This window comes from Talpa occidentalis, unplaced genomic scaffold, assembly GCF_014898055.3.
Source record: "Talpa occidentalis isolate TD23 unplaced genomic scaffold, MPIMG_talOcc4v2.1 talOcc4.4, whole genome shotgun sequence".
NCBI lineage: Eukaryota > Metazoa > Chordata > Mammalia > Eulipotyphla > Talpidae > Talpa > Talpa occidentalis.
The window spans coordinates 138,560,260-138,576,782 of NW_023604295.1; the positions used below are offsets into that span (position 1 = coordinate 138,560,260).

General features: G+C 39.3%; 2 protein-coding genes across 2 annotated transcripts in view; one reads left to right on the plus strand and one right to left on the minus strand.

The window, feature by feature from the left end:
* ASB5 (ankyrin repeat and SOCS box containing 5) overlaps window positions 1–6,279 on the minus strand; it is a 57,709-nt gene extending 51,430 nt beyond the window's left edge. The window contains exon 1 of the mRNA XM_037526467.1: window positions 4,959–6,279. The gene's annotated coding sequence lies outside the window, so the exon portion shown is untranslated. The remainder of the gene's footprint in view (window positions 1–4,958) is intronic.
* Window positions 6,280–6,422: 143 nt separating this feature from the next.
* On the plus strand, window positions 6,423–14,761 carry SPCS3 (signal peptidase complex subunit 3). The gene is made up of 5 exons (XM_037526468.2): window positions 6,423–6,665; window positions 8,087–8,160; window positions 10,029–10,105; window positions 12,973–13,088; window positions 13,984–14,761. Exons 1-5 carry the CDS (start codon window positions 6,523–6,525, stop codon window positions 14,114–14,116), a joined length of 543 nt encoding a protein of 180 aa, XP_037382365.1. The 5' UTR covers window positions 6,423–6,522; the 3' UTR covers window positions 14,117–14,761.
* Window positions 14,762–16,523: the final 1,762 nt, after the last annotated feature.

The following is a 16,523-nucleotide window of genomic DNA, read 5'->3' on the forward strand; positions in this document are numbered from 1 at the left end:
TTATGAATAATGATTATTTGAGAACAAACACAGATATCTTCAGTTAATGGAGCAAATGTTAACATGCTTTTGGTGAAGTTAGATATTAAAAGGCTTTCAACAAAACTACAATTGATTATTGGAGCTCACTGGAGAGGGCTGCTGCTTGGGAGATTTATTTATAGTGTGCCAGATTTAAATATGACTAATGAAATGCTTCTTTTATGACTTCACAAGGTCTTCAAATAAGTTACTCCTAGATAAATCGGGGCACTTTTGGGCACCTCCATCAGAAGGCAAGCTCAGCATGTTGGAGTCAAGGGTTTCTATTTTCTTTGCTTCTACAGTTCATTTCTCGGCATATGAAATTTTAGACCTAGATAGCCTGGTGTCAGTCATTCTCGCATCGCTTAAAGCAACTTTTTGGAATTTGTCTGCTACAGTTTCTGGTAGGAGGCTCTATTCAAATTCGTTCACTAGTAAGAGAATTTGCCTGCTGTTATTCAAATTTCTTTTGAACAGGCTGTCTTCTTTGTTACCAAACATTAGTTTGGGTAGTAATAACACAAATAACGAACAAGTCTTCATTAAAGCAAGTCCCTTATGGAGACAAAATCCCCCTGGCATAGTGACCCAAAGTCAGATGCAAATTAAACTATAGAAACGTCAAACTGGTGTTTTGTAGCCTATAAATCAGACTGTTGATCTGTAACATGATTGCTTAACTTAAATGTTACATTTGACTAGTGTGATAATATGCCATTATATTTAAATATAATAATTCGATTATCATATAAATAATTCTATCAGTGCATATATATATATATATAAAATACATTTGTGTTTGTGCTTATTACTTCTTCACTTAGGGTGATATTTTCTCCCATCAGTTCCTTTGTTCTCCCTTGCTAAATTATGATTTTTATCAGCATCTTCTTTTGATCTATAAACCACAATCATGGATAGGATTCAAATTCTTTTCCATGACATTTTTAGGTCTTGAGAATACCAGGAGTTATGACTACACATGCTGGGGTGTCACTAAATGACATATTTGTTCTTACAAAGCCAGGACCCTTACCACAGGCCTGATTTGGGGATGTCTGTAAGACTTCATTCTTATGATTGAGTGGGGCCAGGAAGCTACATTTAAATAAAAATCACAGATGATTCTTTTGCAGCCAACGCATGAAGCAACATTTGGGAACTATTGTACTGGAATATCTTGGCTCTGATAGTTTATTTTGGAGAGTATAAGAATATCTGGTCTAGCATTTGTTATGTAGTTAAATCCTATTTTAATTCTCCATCAATTTGTGGAGAATTAAAATAGCATTCAACTATATTACAAGTATGGTTGCTATTTAAAACATAGAGATGATGAATAAGATGAATATAGTTTATGATAAAATAGCAAGATAGCATTTGTCATAATTGTGTCAGCTGCACTCAAGTCACTGAAAAGGAGGCCCACTTTCTGTTCCGAATTGATGGACCATGACAATGATGATTATCTTGGATTATTCATTCAACTAATATTGAGTATGACTTGTATCAAAGATAGGTCTTCTCTGCAATTCATTTTATATATGAAACTGCCCACTCCACCTTGGTTATAAGAACACAACTAAGTCATAGTCTAAGTTTTTGTTCTCTTATTGATAGTATACACTGTAAATTCAGATCCAATAAAAGAACAATTGATTTGAAGAATGATTCTTTAAAGGCCCTTTGGTTGATGATCGACCCACAGCCTAGATAAAGAGAGTTAAAAAGAAGGGTAAGGGATGAAATAAAAATGTTAAGTCTAAATCAGAATATAAAATAAATGCCAAACCAAAAACCTCACAAATAATCACCATAATTACAGCAAATAACATTTATGAAACACTATAAATTTGAATATATTGAAGTATTTCTCTATATACATTTCTATATACTCTAAAATATGAAGAACGCTAATCTACAAAGCTCTATTTCAAGTACTTTTTCTGTAATACCATTCATTACTCACAATATCCATGTTTAGAATTGTATTTCCCCCCAAATTCATATGCTGAAAGCCCAACTCCCATTGTAACTGTATTTAGTGATACAACCCATCAGGACCTAATAAAAGATTAGTGTGGGCATAAGGATGGCCCCTTAACCCAATCGGACTGGTGTCCTTGTAGGAAGAGACATGATAGGGCTCAAACTGGCTCTCTTTCTCTCCCTCCCCCCTACTCCCCACTTATCCTCTCCCCCCCCAGAGATAATCTAATAAGGACAAGGCAAGATTGCTTTCCCAATACTTGCATTGTTAGATAGAAGCGCAGGCAGAAACAATCTTGTAGGGAATGTCAGGTGGCCGCAAAGGGGCAGAAATGGGCTTTTTACCTGTTCTTTGAAGTTATATGACCTTAGAAGTCAATTCAGGAAGAATTTTCTTGCTTGAGATAGGAAAACAAAGCAGGGAGTAACTAGAAAGTAAAGTTTGACACAACTAATAAAAACCCAATGTCTGTACTAAGACAAAATGAAGGAAATACCACATTTGTATTCAAGCAGCAGGAAGGAAGAAGGGACAAGAGAAGGCGGAGTCCCTTCCTAGAAAAGTCTATCCCAGAAATGACTTGACTTCTTTCCACTGACATTATTGTATTGCTAAGACCTCGTCCCAGGGCCAGAGCTTGTCATAAGGAAAACTGAGAAATGTGATCTAAAAACTGAGGATAATGAAGTTGGTGAGCAGCCAGCAACCTTTCTGTTAGGGTGACTAGGTTAGGCAGAAAAAAAAGGATTTAATGTAAAATATTATTTCTTTTTGGTTGTTGATAGGAATGCAAGCAGTCTTAGCTAAATCAATCTTTAAGTGAGAGCGAAATAAACCTCTATTGTGTTTGCAACATCTTATAACCACAAAAAGACCCAGGCTTAAAAAAAGAACTGATACTCTGGACAGCAGAGCAGAAACTAGGACTCCAGTTCCTGATAACACCACTGAGCCACTGACCCAACCCACCAGAAGCCAGCTCTGCCCTGAAAGACCTACTGTGTGAGAGATTTCCTCATTGTTCACACATATTGGTCAGTTTCTTTTTCTTATAGCCCTCCCTAAACACTCAGCCTCTGTTAAATCTCTCTGAGCTGCCTCTTCTTTTCCTTTATAGCACTCACTACAGTTTTGAGTCACTCGTTAACTCTTAACTCATTTAAAATTGTGGCACCTACTTGAGATCAAGCCGACTCCACCTTGTCTCTCATTGTCATGAGATTCTGGGTGAAGAGCAAGCAGCCTCACCCAACTCGCCATCTGAGACTGTTAAAACTCCTTATCCATGAGTAGGGAGAAAAGCAACCCTCTGCCCCTCCCTCTTCTCTCCTCATCGTTTAAGCCAGGCACAGGAAGACCATCTGCTGACTGTTACAAAGACCTCGCAATGCAAGGCCATTGTCCATGAATATTATTAGAATATCTTTGTCTGAAGACTTCTGTCCACCAATCCAGAAATTTCAAACAAATGATATAAGCTTCATTAGACCACACCCTTGTGTGGGAACACACTTGAGGGAACACACTTTGGGATGACCCCTGGATGTGGACTCGGAGTATGATCCCTATTCTGAACAAGAGTTTTCTTGACTCTGTGGCAGTCTGATCACGTCTACATTGACAAAGTTGACCTCCACTGAGCTGTAAGCTCTGAGTTCTGGCATGAGCTCTGCTTTGCTCATGATTGTCTACTGAGTGAATGAAATAAAATGGCTAACACAATGCTTGGCACACAGTAGGCATGGTCAAATGGGAGTGATCATAAAAGTGTGGATTGAGAAGACTCACTCATTAAGAGATCCCCAAAGTGGAGCCAGAACCACTTGAAGTAATGGGGAGGCTAGTTTGGGGACTACTTTACTCTTCAGGTTTTGCTACAAAAACCTGAACATCTGTTTCATAGCTTTGATGTGACCTCAAATTTGAATATTGGGCTACTTATAGCTCTGGCTTGCTTGAAAAGGAGTGGAGGCTGGGCTGAGAGCACAGATGAAGGTCACAGCTGCAGCTTCCAAGGCTGTGCTGGTCGCTTTTCCTCAGGCATCACGCGTGGTTTAACAGTTTCTGCTTCTGTCACATCACGACGCTGAAGCAATGGCTTTCCAAACACTGGAGACATAGACTTGTTAGCAGATGGCCATACACATGGAGCCCTCAGACACATGGATTTCTTCCTGAGGATGTGTTTCTGGACACATTTTCTGCTTTTTTCCTATTATACACTCCATTCCCCTAAACCTTTCTGTTATTCTTTTACTTCGGGTAATTTCCTGAATGATACGCAAATTTATTAGCCTGGCATTCAAGCCTTCTACCATTTACCCTTGGTCTATGCAATTAAGCCTTGCACTTTGTCATTTCATCACTTTACACTTTGAGTATTTGTTACTCAAGCATAACATATATATACATTTTTTTTTCATGGCAGTGTCCAAAAACATCATGATTTATGGATTCAGGGTATCCTAGTTCCTTAGAAATTTACAAGCATTTCCTTTGTATAAGATTCTGTCCTGGATGCTAAAAGAAATAGAAAAATGCGTTGGCCTCCATGATGGACAGTATAACTTATAAAACTCAGAAAGTTCCTTTCTGAAAAATATTTCAAATTGGATTAGAACTATAGCTTATTCCATGTAGAAACTTCCTTTGGTTGTTTGGTGTTTCAGAGACACTTTTAGAAATCCACGGTTAGAATGTGTCTCACTTTAGGATTATCTCCTTTTATGAATTTTAGTTGTTTATGTGTATTGAATGTCAGCCAGTTTAGTGACACATCATACAAGTTAGTATTATGTAATTTCCTGTGATGTAAGTCCCAACTCCTTGGCCTGGTTGTCTATAATAGGCTCATTTACCTTTCCTGTCTTTTCTGCAGTCTAATCCCTAATTTATTAATTACATTGTTTGACTGGGTCAGATACTGGGATCCTCTTAGACATACCTATATTGCAGTTCAGTGTCTTCTGGAATATTCCTTTTGGACATTATCTGTAATAAGCATCCTTTCTCCAAGTTATCCTATAATAAGAATGCATAATGTATTGTTAGGCATTATGCTAAATATTTTACATACACTGGCTTGTCCCACTTCAACAGATGTGATCTCTTCCTTCTTTGAAGTTCATATTATTCCGTAACTTTCTTGGTATTTATGGTTTATATTTCTGTGTTTTAATTGTATCGATTATACTGGATTAGAAGCCTCAAGAGGGTAGAAAGTAATATACATTTCTATATCACTTGCAAGAAAGCAGGTGTTCAGTAAATATTTACTTTATCAAAAGAATTGTGGCTATCTGGAAGATGAAAATTTAGGTTTTAAACTCAGCTAAGGATCTCTCAGTTAATAGTTTATCCCTTTCATTCTTGACCAGCTTAACAATAGTCATTAGCCATAATCAGGGTCAGAGTACCAATTTCTGGTTTGCAACGATCATATTCTTCTAGGACACGTGTTCTTAACCTCTTTTGGGTTAATCCATACAAAATTAAAAAAAAAATAATTTCAAGTGACTACTGGACTCTCTGAATCCCATTCTTCTTATACAAAATCCCTAGCTGTGAAAGCAACAAGGTAATAGGCCAAGGGTACATTTAAGAGTTAGGGATTGTCCATCTGAACCCTAAATTCCTTCAAGGCTATTATGCATTGATAGGTAGTAAACTTCAAATTCTTAGACACGTGCTTTATGGCAATTCCACAACCATATCTCCTTTGATTCTAAGAACCCATGAGGGTTTTAGCCATCGGAAATACAATGTTAAAATACAAATATTTAGCATTGTAAGCATCTTTATCATCCAAAACAGCTTTAGCTGCAGTCAAAGGTTAAGAATGAACAGGAACTGGATGACGGTTGAAAATTTAAAAAAAGGCAAAAGTCGAAAGGCTGGTGCAAGAGATGGCTTTGCGGTGCCAGGCGGCCTCTGACTTCCTCTCCCCACATCCTCCAAAAAGGCTTCAGTTCTAACTTTGATCAGTTTTAGCAAATGGGAAGATGAGGCGTTTGAGATGGTGAGGCTTCCACGCCTTCCAAACTGTCTCGTTCTGCTGTTGGCTTTAAGTGCAAATGAATGAAAGAAAAGCACTCAAGGGTCCTGGTCCCAGAACACCGCCCCACGAACCCCCGAGGCGAGGGAGCGAGACCCAGACCGCCCCTTTCAAGTCAGAGCCCAAGGCGGGGGCGTCCCGGGCCGGAGGAGGCGGGTCTTCCCCGACGAAGCCCCGCCCCGCTCATCGCTGATTGGTGGCGGCGACAGGCCGAGACCCCGCCCCGCCTGGGCCTCGCTCTAGGCGCGCGCGCCCGCCTGCGCGCCGGTGGGTGTGTCCCGGCGGCGGGCGCGCGCGCGCCGGCGTCGCAGGACCGGAAAGGGGGCGGGGCGGCGGCGGGGCGCGCTCCCGGAAGGCGCGCACCCCGGCGGCGCGGATCGCAGGGAGCCGCTCCGCGACCGGAACGGGATCCGGGGCGTGCGCGTGTGGAGACGGCGCGGGGCAGACGGGCGCGATGAACACGGTGCTGTCGCGGGCGAACTCGCTGTTCGCCTTCTCGCTGAGCGTGATGGCGGCGCTCACCTTCGGCTGCTTCATCACCACCGCCTTCAAGGACCGGAGCGTCCCGGTGCGGCTGCACGTCTCGCGGATCATGCTGTGAGTGGCGGCGGCGCGGGCCGCGCGCCGCCCCGGGGCCCCCGCGACGGGCGGCCGTTCCGCGCGAGGCCCGGCGGCGGGGGCCCCGCGGGCGTGGCCGGCCGCCCCCCGGGAGGCGCTCCCGCCGGCGCCCCTTCCCGGGCTTGCTCTTAAACTGCGCTCCGAGCGCGGCGGGGCCGGGGCCGCTCCTTCCTGTTCCTCACTTCCCGCGCCGCGCCGGCCAATGACGGAGGCACACGACAGCGCCGCGCCCGGCGCGCCGGCTGAGGGGCCGGGGTGGGGGGGGGCAGCGCCGGCTGCGGGGCCGGGGTGGGGGGGCAGCGCCGGCTGCGGGGCCGGGGTGGGGGGGCAGCGCCGGCTGAGGGGCCGTGGTGGGGGGGCAGCGCCGGCTGCGGGGGACCCCGGGACCGGCCCTGGCGGCTCTGGTCCCGCCACCTGCTGGGGGCCGGGGGGACACTTGCGGCTGCGGGGACTTGGCGGGGCGCCCCGAGATGCACCCCGAGAAGGATGCCGCTCGTTGGCTCATTCTCAGCCTGTGGGCACCCCAGGAAATAGACCTGCGGGATGACAGGGGCGCTTCGCTCCTGCCCTGCCTCCCGTTATTAATTCTTTTCTTCTCCAGCACTTTTTTTCTTTAATATGTAGCCTTCGTCCCCCACAACACAACCTCCCCCCCATTTCTAATACGTTCTCATTCCATCGTCCAGCAAGTTTTCTCTTGTTCTTCCGTCTTAGTTTCATTTCTTTGTTAAAATCAAGCTCGTCTTCTCACAGCGACCCCCACGTTTTGGGTGGGTTTGCACGATGGGTGTCTGTTGCTGCTTTATAGAAAAGCGGAGACTCGGGGTGCAGTCGGCTCCGCCGCGGTCAGCCCCGGGGGGCTGCGGCGCTGCTGCCCCGCAGACACTGAGCAGCTGTTTGCTGTTCGTGGTCATCAAGGGCCCGACCTCTCTGGGCTTTAGAATTTCATTGTGTTGACAGTGGAAGAAAGACCCAGCTCAGGGTCTGGTGGAGAGAGTTTTTGAGGTAACTGGGTAAAAAAAGTGGAAGACCCGACCCGGACACCTGGTAACCGCTCAGTAAACAGCAGTTACCGTTTTCTCTTAGTTTTGCACACCCCCTTGGAGCCCTGGAGCTTTCTTCTCCCCATTTCTCCGCATTGCTTGACATCAAGTATTTACAGTTTCTTCCAGCAGTTTTTACCTTCCTCTCCGTTTTGTTTGGTGTTGTAAAGCATGTGAAAACAGTCGAAGGCCTGCTTTTATGCTGTGTTACATGCTGGTCGCTGTTTTCTGACTTGTTTTTTTATAGGTGGTGGTTCTATTTGTGCATACAACTAAATACTCTCTTTTAGTTTATTTAAAGGGCTTTATATGCTTTACACGTTTGAAGAATGGTAAACCTTTTTTCTTTACTTCTAGAAAAAATGTAGAAGACTTCACTGGACCTAGAGAAAGAAGTGATCTGGGATTCATTACCTTTGATATAACAGCTGATATCCTTAAAGAAAACGTTTCATTCCCTTGCCTGTAGTTTTGCTGTGACATACGTGGATACGTGTTGTTTTAAGTGGTTGGCGGCACAAGTGCGGCTACCCACTGAATCAGCCAAGTCTTGGAAATTTCTCTACCTGTGTTTCCATCTGTAAAATAGTGTTCCTGTTACCTCAGTAACACCTTGAGACAATGTTTTGATAGATTCTCGAGTTAGGATTTTGTGAGTATGCTTTAATTTTTCTCAGAAGTGTGAAATACATCAAAAGCTACAAGAGTTTCAACTTGTGTCTGGGAAAGAAAAAGTCACAATTGATCATTTGGATTAAATAAGGAATAGTGGTCAGACTACCCAAAAATTATTTTGTGTGCAGTCCCCAGAGTGTGTCCATATTTTATGATAACAGAGGGAAGCCTGTTCAAAAGTGAATTACATTTGTTCTGTTTTGGCAGGTTATTATCCAAATAGTTGTTGGGTAAACATTACTAGGCTTTTAGTATTATAGCCTTTGTTAACTTTTATAAAAGAGAAAACAGTTTCAGAGTTTGTTTTTATATTACTTTTTTATATTTTAATTTTTTTCCTTTCCACCTACTAATACCTCTGATCATTTCGTGCAGTAGTCTTTTAGATTACTGTTTTGGACAGCACTGTCCCTGACACCTCTAGCCCAGTTACACCTGCCTTTTTGAGACCCCAGAATCAAAAGTGGTTATGGAATTTATGAAAAGCAACTGTCTGAACGGTCGAAGCAGTTTATGAACCTGTGGAGTTTACCTTTTAGTGCCTCTCTGCTACCATGGAGTTACTTTTAAAAGCAAATGATTGGATTTAGAAGTAGGGTAGGAATTTGTTCTCTATATACTTTTTAGAGTGCACCATCATAAGAATATTATGCTAGACTCTGTGTGTCTGCTTTTAAGTCTTCATTGCATTTTTAAAACCTGCTTTACTTAAGAAGGAATTTGGGTCCACTCTGAGAAGAACAGTGAAATGTCTTGCTATTTCAACCACTCTATGTATTCTCGACATCATTAATGATAGTTTACTCACATTTTCTTAGTGGTGCTACTAAAATGTGAAATTATACCTGCTTGTATGAAAAACTATCTAGAGTGTCTCAATTCTGAAATGATTCTTAGTGACTATCCACATCTAAAGGCAGAATATAATGAAAATGTTGCTGTCCGTATGCAAAGACATAAGAAGAGGTTTTAGCAATGTATGTCTAATAAATCCAAACATTAATTCAAGTTCATCTCTCAGTGATACCAGTCTTATCATTAATCCTGGTAATTTTGTTTTCCCCCCACTGTGGAAAGTTCAGTGAAACTGGGATTCAGCCCCATATTTTTACCAAAGCAATTTGTGGATCGACGCAGTTTGATCTGTACTGGCATGTGTCCAAAAACAGCATGTACAAATTTATTATACTTGGTTTAATCACTGGAGCCTAGTTCACATTTCCATATCATTAAATTTAAATTGTGATAATTGGTTATACTTTAGGATTCCAGTGAAATCATATGTGCTTGAAATGTTAAATTCTTCTAAATTTAGTGAGTCGATGTTGCAGAAAACTAAATGTTGTATTTCTTTATTATTATTAATTAAAGTATCTCAGCTATTAATGGTTGGAGGAGCAGGGGAGGTTGCTGATAATCGCAAACTGACTTTCTTTACTTTGGAATGAGCTAGCTTTGACATTATTGCTGTTTTTTATAGTTCTGTATTCAATCAGTGGCACAGTATGTTTCTGGACCCTTTTCCCTTTTTTAGTATCTGTATGGCTTTGGAAAATTAAATGTAAAAATAAGATCTGTTTAAAAGTTGTATGTTTATGATTTATATATTCCTTAATTTGTTTACATCTAGAGAATATATTTGATTGGAATGTTAAGCAATTGTTTCTTTATTTATCAGCAGAATATTCAACAAAAAACAATGTAAGTATATATATAATGCAGAGGAGCATTTTAACATATTTAAAACCTCATTTGTTATAAAAGTGTATGATCTTTATGTACTAAAAATAGCTGTCCTGAGTTGTTTAAGGGAAAAAAACAATCACAAGCTTATGGAGCAGTGATGCTACTAAGAATCTTTTTTGGTAGCTACTCTCTTTTTCTCTTTCGTGTTTGTTTCTATAGCTCTCTAGCTTTGTGGTCTCCAGAATGGATGTAATAAGGTAACCCATAAGTCTGTAAGGCAGACAGTTAAGAGCTACTGTTTTCTTCATTTATCAATTTCAGAAGAGTCGTTAACTTTTTATTTAGAAGTTGCTCATGCTGTTAAATTAATTTGTTCACTTTCAACATTCAGGCATACTTAGTTTTTTTCTGGTATGCTGGCATATCTAGTTTTAAAATAAATAAACCAGTCCTCACAAAATGGAATGAATCACTTTAACATATTTCTGCAAGGAAAGCACAGGTTGAAGCTAATGGTCCAGGCATATGTAAGCAACAGGAAAATGGCAGACTTGACGCACCTTTCCTTGTTTGAGCTGCTCAGCCATATTAAAGAAATAAGAGCCAAAAAGAACATAAATGGATCTAATAAAAAGTTGACTGAAAAATTAAGCATTAGTCCATAAAACTTTGACATGCAAATTTGTATTCACTGTCAGTAATATTAGCTAATAACATAGTACATGTGTATTATGTATATATTGATAATTTATAACTAAGATGCATATAATTATCTCAGATTATTTTAAAATTCATTTAAATGTTTACATTCTCTTTTTTTAATACATGTGTGCTATTTTGACAATCTTATTAAGCCATATACCTATAATTTACTAGTATCTACTGAGAACGGTATTCTTTGTTTTGGAGTTGTATGTGATTTGCCAATTTGAGTATTTAAATAGTTTTTCTTAATCATAAATTATAGTTTACCAGAAGATTGTAAGAATTATAAGCTATTAAGCCAAGTAGGTTAAAACCTATCACAACAGTATTAAAACTATTAGTTTGTGATTTATTATTCCAATCTGACTTAGAATTTTTGAGGTAGCTAGTATAAGGGCTAAGACACATCCATTCAGAATATTGCAAAAAAAAGAGATAAACTAATTAAAATAGGAAGGTGAAATCTGTGGTGTTAAATACACTTGTATGTTGTTTTTACCTGGGCTATCCAGGAGATAATCTGTTAAGAGATGATTTTACTTCTTTAGTAAAGTATACATTTTCAAGGGACTAGAAATTAATCCACTTTACCTGTTAATTGGTTTCATTAGTTAACTGTAATATTTAGCACTAAAATTCATAAATATCGGGCCTATCTTTTATGTCTGGCGTTTTGTTAGGCCCTAGAACATTGAGTTGACTAAGTTTTGATTCCTGTTCTTGACAATCAACAGTGTTAAAAGCAAAGTGAAAAAATTATTTAAAAAATAAGAATGGGCCTCCCCGGTGGTGCAGTGGTTGAGCGCTGGGTTGCGAAGCTGCCAGCAGCTTCTGCAGTACTGGTTGGATCCCCGGCTGCTCCCTGGCCACCGGGTGAGGGTCCCACATGGCGCGCAGACCTCTCCTGCTGCCCGCTGCTCCCCTCAGCAGTGTATTTTGGTCAGTCTGCCTGTTCTGCTCCCCGTTCTGGCCCTGGTGAATTCTCTCACCCTCTCGTGCTTCTGACTGTACCCAGTGCTTGTATAAGTAAATAAATAAATCTTTAAAAAAAAAAAATAAGAATGACAGCTGGAAATATACATATTTCTTTAAGTCTCAACAAAGTAAACAAGTATGTCACATGGTTGGTAATGTGTTTACCTAAATTATATTTATAATTCTGGTTTACCCCAGCAAGACAGGTGGCTAATACTGATTGGAATTGACAAATTATTGCTTTTGGTGAATGAAAAAATATACTTAGAAAAGTATTTCACTTTGGCATGTCTTTGACTCTATGTTTTTCAGTGTTAGTGCTTCTGTTTAATGTTTTAGGGTATCTAAGGGAACGATTTGAACTCTTAGAAACATTGGTCCAGATTTCTTTTAACGTAGTCACCACATGCTGAGCAATTGGCCTCATAAGCGAATGGCTGATAGCTTATTGAGAATAAATTTCTTGGGGTTTAGTAGTCATCAAAGTTGTGTTTTCTCTGCATTTCATGCCCCTGATCTTCCAAAGGAAACTTACTTATGAGCCATCAAAACAGTGGCTTAAAAGAGTTGTCTGTCCTCTAGAATTTTTCCATAATAAAACAATGATGTGCCTATGGGTTTCTTTTTTTTTTTTTTTTTAAATTCAAAAGGGAAGTACATTAAAAAGGATTCATTATTAGTTCCTGGATCATTTAAAAACCTTGGAGATACCTGAGTTTTCATGAGGTAATCTGGCAGCAGTGACCTGTATTAAGTGCAAAATGGAAATGGGATTAGTTTTCTTTTCCTGGCACCTATAGGGTCTACACTTTGCTGGAGGGTTTCAGAAATCTAACAGGAAAAATGATTTTAAATGAAGCTTTCCTTTTGAGCATTCTGATCTCTCTTTTCTTCAAGGACCTGACTCTTACATATATCTATAGGTCTAAAATCTCATATTAAGGGCCTTAAAAAACACAGTTGCATTAGCAGAAGGCATGCTTTCCTTTAGAGAAATCTCTATCCAGAAAAGTTAGCCCCCTCATGTAAGTATCCACTTTTCATTTAGTATGTTTTAAGATTATATAGCAGTTCCTTCAATTTGAGTTCATTAATATAAACTATTTGCTTAACCATACTACTTTTAATTTGAAGTAACAAAAGATAAGAAAAAGAGGCTATTTCTGCAGGAATTATCTAATGAAATTTTGATTTTAATGTAGGCTTTGAACCAAGTTGTCCTTTGGGACAAGATTGTTCTGAGAGGTGATAATCCAAAGCTGCTGTTGAAAGATATGAAAACAAAATACTTTTTCTTTGACGATGGAAATGGCCTCAAGTGAGTAGTTGTTTTATCATTTTTCATGTTTATTAAAATTTGAAAGGGAGAGAAGGATGTATTCTTTATTTTGAAGAAAAATATTAGGGGCTAAGAGTGGAAAATTGAAAGAGACAAAGTGTTGAAGCTGATCTGAACTCAGGTTGGGTAGAAATACTGCCATACTAACTGGGATCTAAGATAAGTGCTTAGTTCTCTTGTAATATATAAAATATATGGTGTAAAATATAATGGCAGGCTAATGAGGCCTGTATCTTGTGCTTTCAGTGTTCAGGGAGCAGGGGTCTGCACTGGGGGGAGCCAGCATGTGAAAGTCAGGGGGTCCCTGTGGACTGTGGAGGAACTTGCCATGGAAGCCTTCATGAGGCAACTGGTGGTCCGGTGTTGACTGAGGTTTCTAGTTTTGGTTATCTTAACTTGTCTGACCCTCAGTTTCCTTTTATACAAAATGAAGGCTCTAGAATGATTGCTCTTTTGGGCTTTATTTAGATCTTTGTGAGTAAATAAATACTGGAAAGGTTTTCATGGGAAAGCTGTTTTAACTGAACCTTTTGACCAGGAGAGATTTTGATTTGTTCAGGTTTGTCTATCTAGAGAATGATAGGATTAGGTTTCAAATCATTGCCTTCTGATTTCTAGCCCAGATTTCTTTTTATATTCTCTGTGTTTTACTCACTTGCACTTTTTGGCTGATAGCACCAGTAGTTTAGCTATGATATCTGTGAGTTTAGCTACATCACACCTGCATATATAATACAGAAATGCTTAGGAGTAGCTTTAATGGTAAATTATGATTCCAGTTAAGGTATTTGATATCTTAGTGCTTGAATTAAAATATTTTTATTGAACTGTATATATTTTTGGTGACTTTTTCTTTTTTTTTTTTTTTTAATAGGGGAAACAGGAATGTCACTTTAACTCTGTCTTGGAACGTTGTACCAAATGCTGGAATTCTACCTCTTGTGACAGGATCGGGACACGTATCTGTCCCATTTCCAGATACATATGAAATAACGAAGAGTTATTAAATTATTCTGAATTTGAAACAACATATTTTTATACTTAATGAATCATATTTCATTTATCTCTTCCCTGGCATCTTCGTTTTGTTTTGGTTGTTAATTTTTTTTTTTGTGGATGGGGGTGTATATATATATATGAAGTAATGTCAAAAGGCGTATTTGAAGGGAAAGGTTAAAACATGCCACTTAATTTTAAAAACAAAACAAAGAAGGCCACCAGAATGAAGTATTATCTTACAAGAATAAGACTATATAATAAGGATTTGTAAAAAACTTACATGTGAAGTATTCCTGTATTTCCATTATTCTTTATGGAATACAAAGTGAGCATGAGGGGTAGTTAAAACTTTGAGGTGCCTGTGGAGTCATAAGATCCGTCTTGCTTACATGCAAGTACACATTGGGTACGATTTACAAGTCCACGTTCTCTCTTTCTCTCTTTTACGGTATGTCTGATTACTGGAAAAATTAATAAGGCTCTTTGTGAGAAGCCTGGTTTACAAAGTAGCCAAAAGTGATGGAATTTTAGTCCATTTGTTTTAGGAATTCCCATAATGCTTGTTTTTCTTTCAGATGACTAGCAACTTTCTCCACTTAAAGACTAAATACCTCTTAAATGCTGTAAATCATAACTCATTTTAAAGTCTCTTACTAAGTCAGCCAAATGTGTGTCTTTCAGTGCTTTCTCTAAAAAATGTTTCTTTGTGTTACTTCTTTGTGTAATTTTTGTAGCATTGTTGCCATTGAAGTTAAAAATGTTTGCATGATTCAACCTCTGATTTAAGTTTGTTCTGGTGTGCATGCCCTAGTGCCACTGAGTGGTAAATTTTTAAAATTTTCTAGAGGTCCACATTTTAATAATGATTGGGACAATAATAGGTATTGGTGTGCTTTTCCATTTATAAGCACTCTCCCATAATTCTTGTACATTATCCTCAATAATCTAATGAGGTAAGCAGTGCAAATGTTAGCTCTTTGAAAGTGAAGATAATGAAACTGTTGAGTTGCTTCAGGCTTAGGCAGCTAGCAAGGGGTGAGGTTGAGATTGGAGCTCAGATCTGATTCTCTAAGCTTATCCTTTCTCCTATACCTCAGATTACAGACTAATCAAAACTTATTAAAATTTTCATTGTATTTTTGTTACCCTGGACACCCTTTCTACCACTAAAAGAGGTTTCCTACCCTGTGTGCAAGTGACTAATTTTCAAGCTGCCAACAATATACATAGAGGTAATAACTCATTTCATTCTCTCCATAAACTAATTTTCCTTGTGTTTGAAAGTCTCAGAATCCAAATGTTTGTAAAAATTAGCAATTAATATATAGTAATTAACACATGATTAAATATATGATAATAATGTAACATGATTTTTTTTCCTACAGTGGGCAGATAAACGTCCTCAAAGAGCAACTACAAATCAATAACCCTTAAAAAACAAGACCAAACACTGTAGTTACACTACTATCAGCAGTAACCAAAAAGGGCTAATATTTTGTAAGTATAGTGTAAATTATTAGCTAACATTTGTCATATTTACCTCATGTGAAATGCATCACTCTGTAAGTACATCTGTTTTAACAGTTACGGTGTGCAGTTGTACATGTCACATAAAAGCTTGTGTGTCTGGCGGAACAAACTGAAAGGTTGAAACGACAGTATCGTGAATACTAGGCTGGATTTGGCTCCCAGCTTTTCTGTTACGTTTCTCATTGTTTCTGTTTCTTTATCTGTAAAATGACAAAGTTGGACTGTTCAATAGTGATTCTCTCACACCAAGTCTATAAAATTTGTTGTACAGTGGTTGAACAGATAAGCCCCAGAGTAACGTGCAGACAGGAAGAGGATGACTTTATTTTCGTTAGATTTTATACCCAGGAAGTTTAGCTTCATGCAGTTTATGCAGCTACTGCCATGAAATTGAAAATGTGTACACATTAAAGCTTCAAAGTTGGGTACGTTTTCATTAAGGACCATGAAGCTGCACTCACAACCAGATCCCAGTACTGGTTTAATGACACCAGTACGTTGTACCTCCACAATAAGTGGGTCTGTTAGTTTGGTGGAAATGAATGTCAAAATTTATTGAATTACAGTTTGATGAGCCCACTCACTTTTTTGGAGTCTGATGAGGACGAGAAGTAGAGAGACCCCCACTAGCACAAAGGATAGGTAATTGTTTTTACTCACGGGAAACTGCTCAGGACAATGATCCAACATGGGAATAAGGAAACTCCATCTCAGGAACTCATTTTTGGGTGTGCACAGCTTTATTAATTTACCATTGTTCTACATTAAAACAGACTTGCATTCAGTGGGTAACCATATCATATATGTTAATGTCAGTGTTTTAAAGAGGTCTCCTAGAGTCAGACTTACAAAGACCTGAGTATGATCAGAAATATCTAAGGTCAG

What these genes read in the sequence shown, in the direction of transcription:
- SPCS3 (XM_037526468.2), top strand. Translation starts at nt 6,523, where the DNA reads ATGAACACGGTGCTGTCGCGGGCGAACTCGCTGTTCGCCTTCTCGCTG. An exon ending in TACCTTTGATATAACAGCTG is followed by an intron (nt 8,161 to 10,028) that starts ATATCCTTAAAG and finishes TAATTTGTTTAC; the next exon opens with ATCTAGAGAATATATTTGAT. An exon ending in GACGATGGAAATGGCCTCAA is followed by an intron (nt 13,089 to 13,983) that starts GTGAGTAGTTGT and finishes TTTTTTTAATAG; the next exon opens with GGGAAACAGGAATGTCACTT.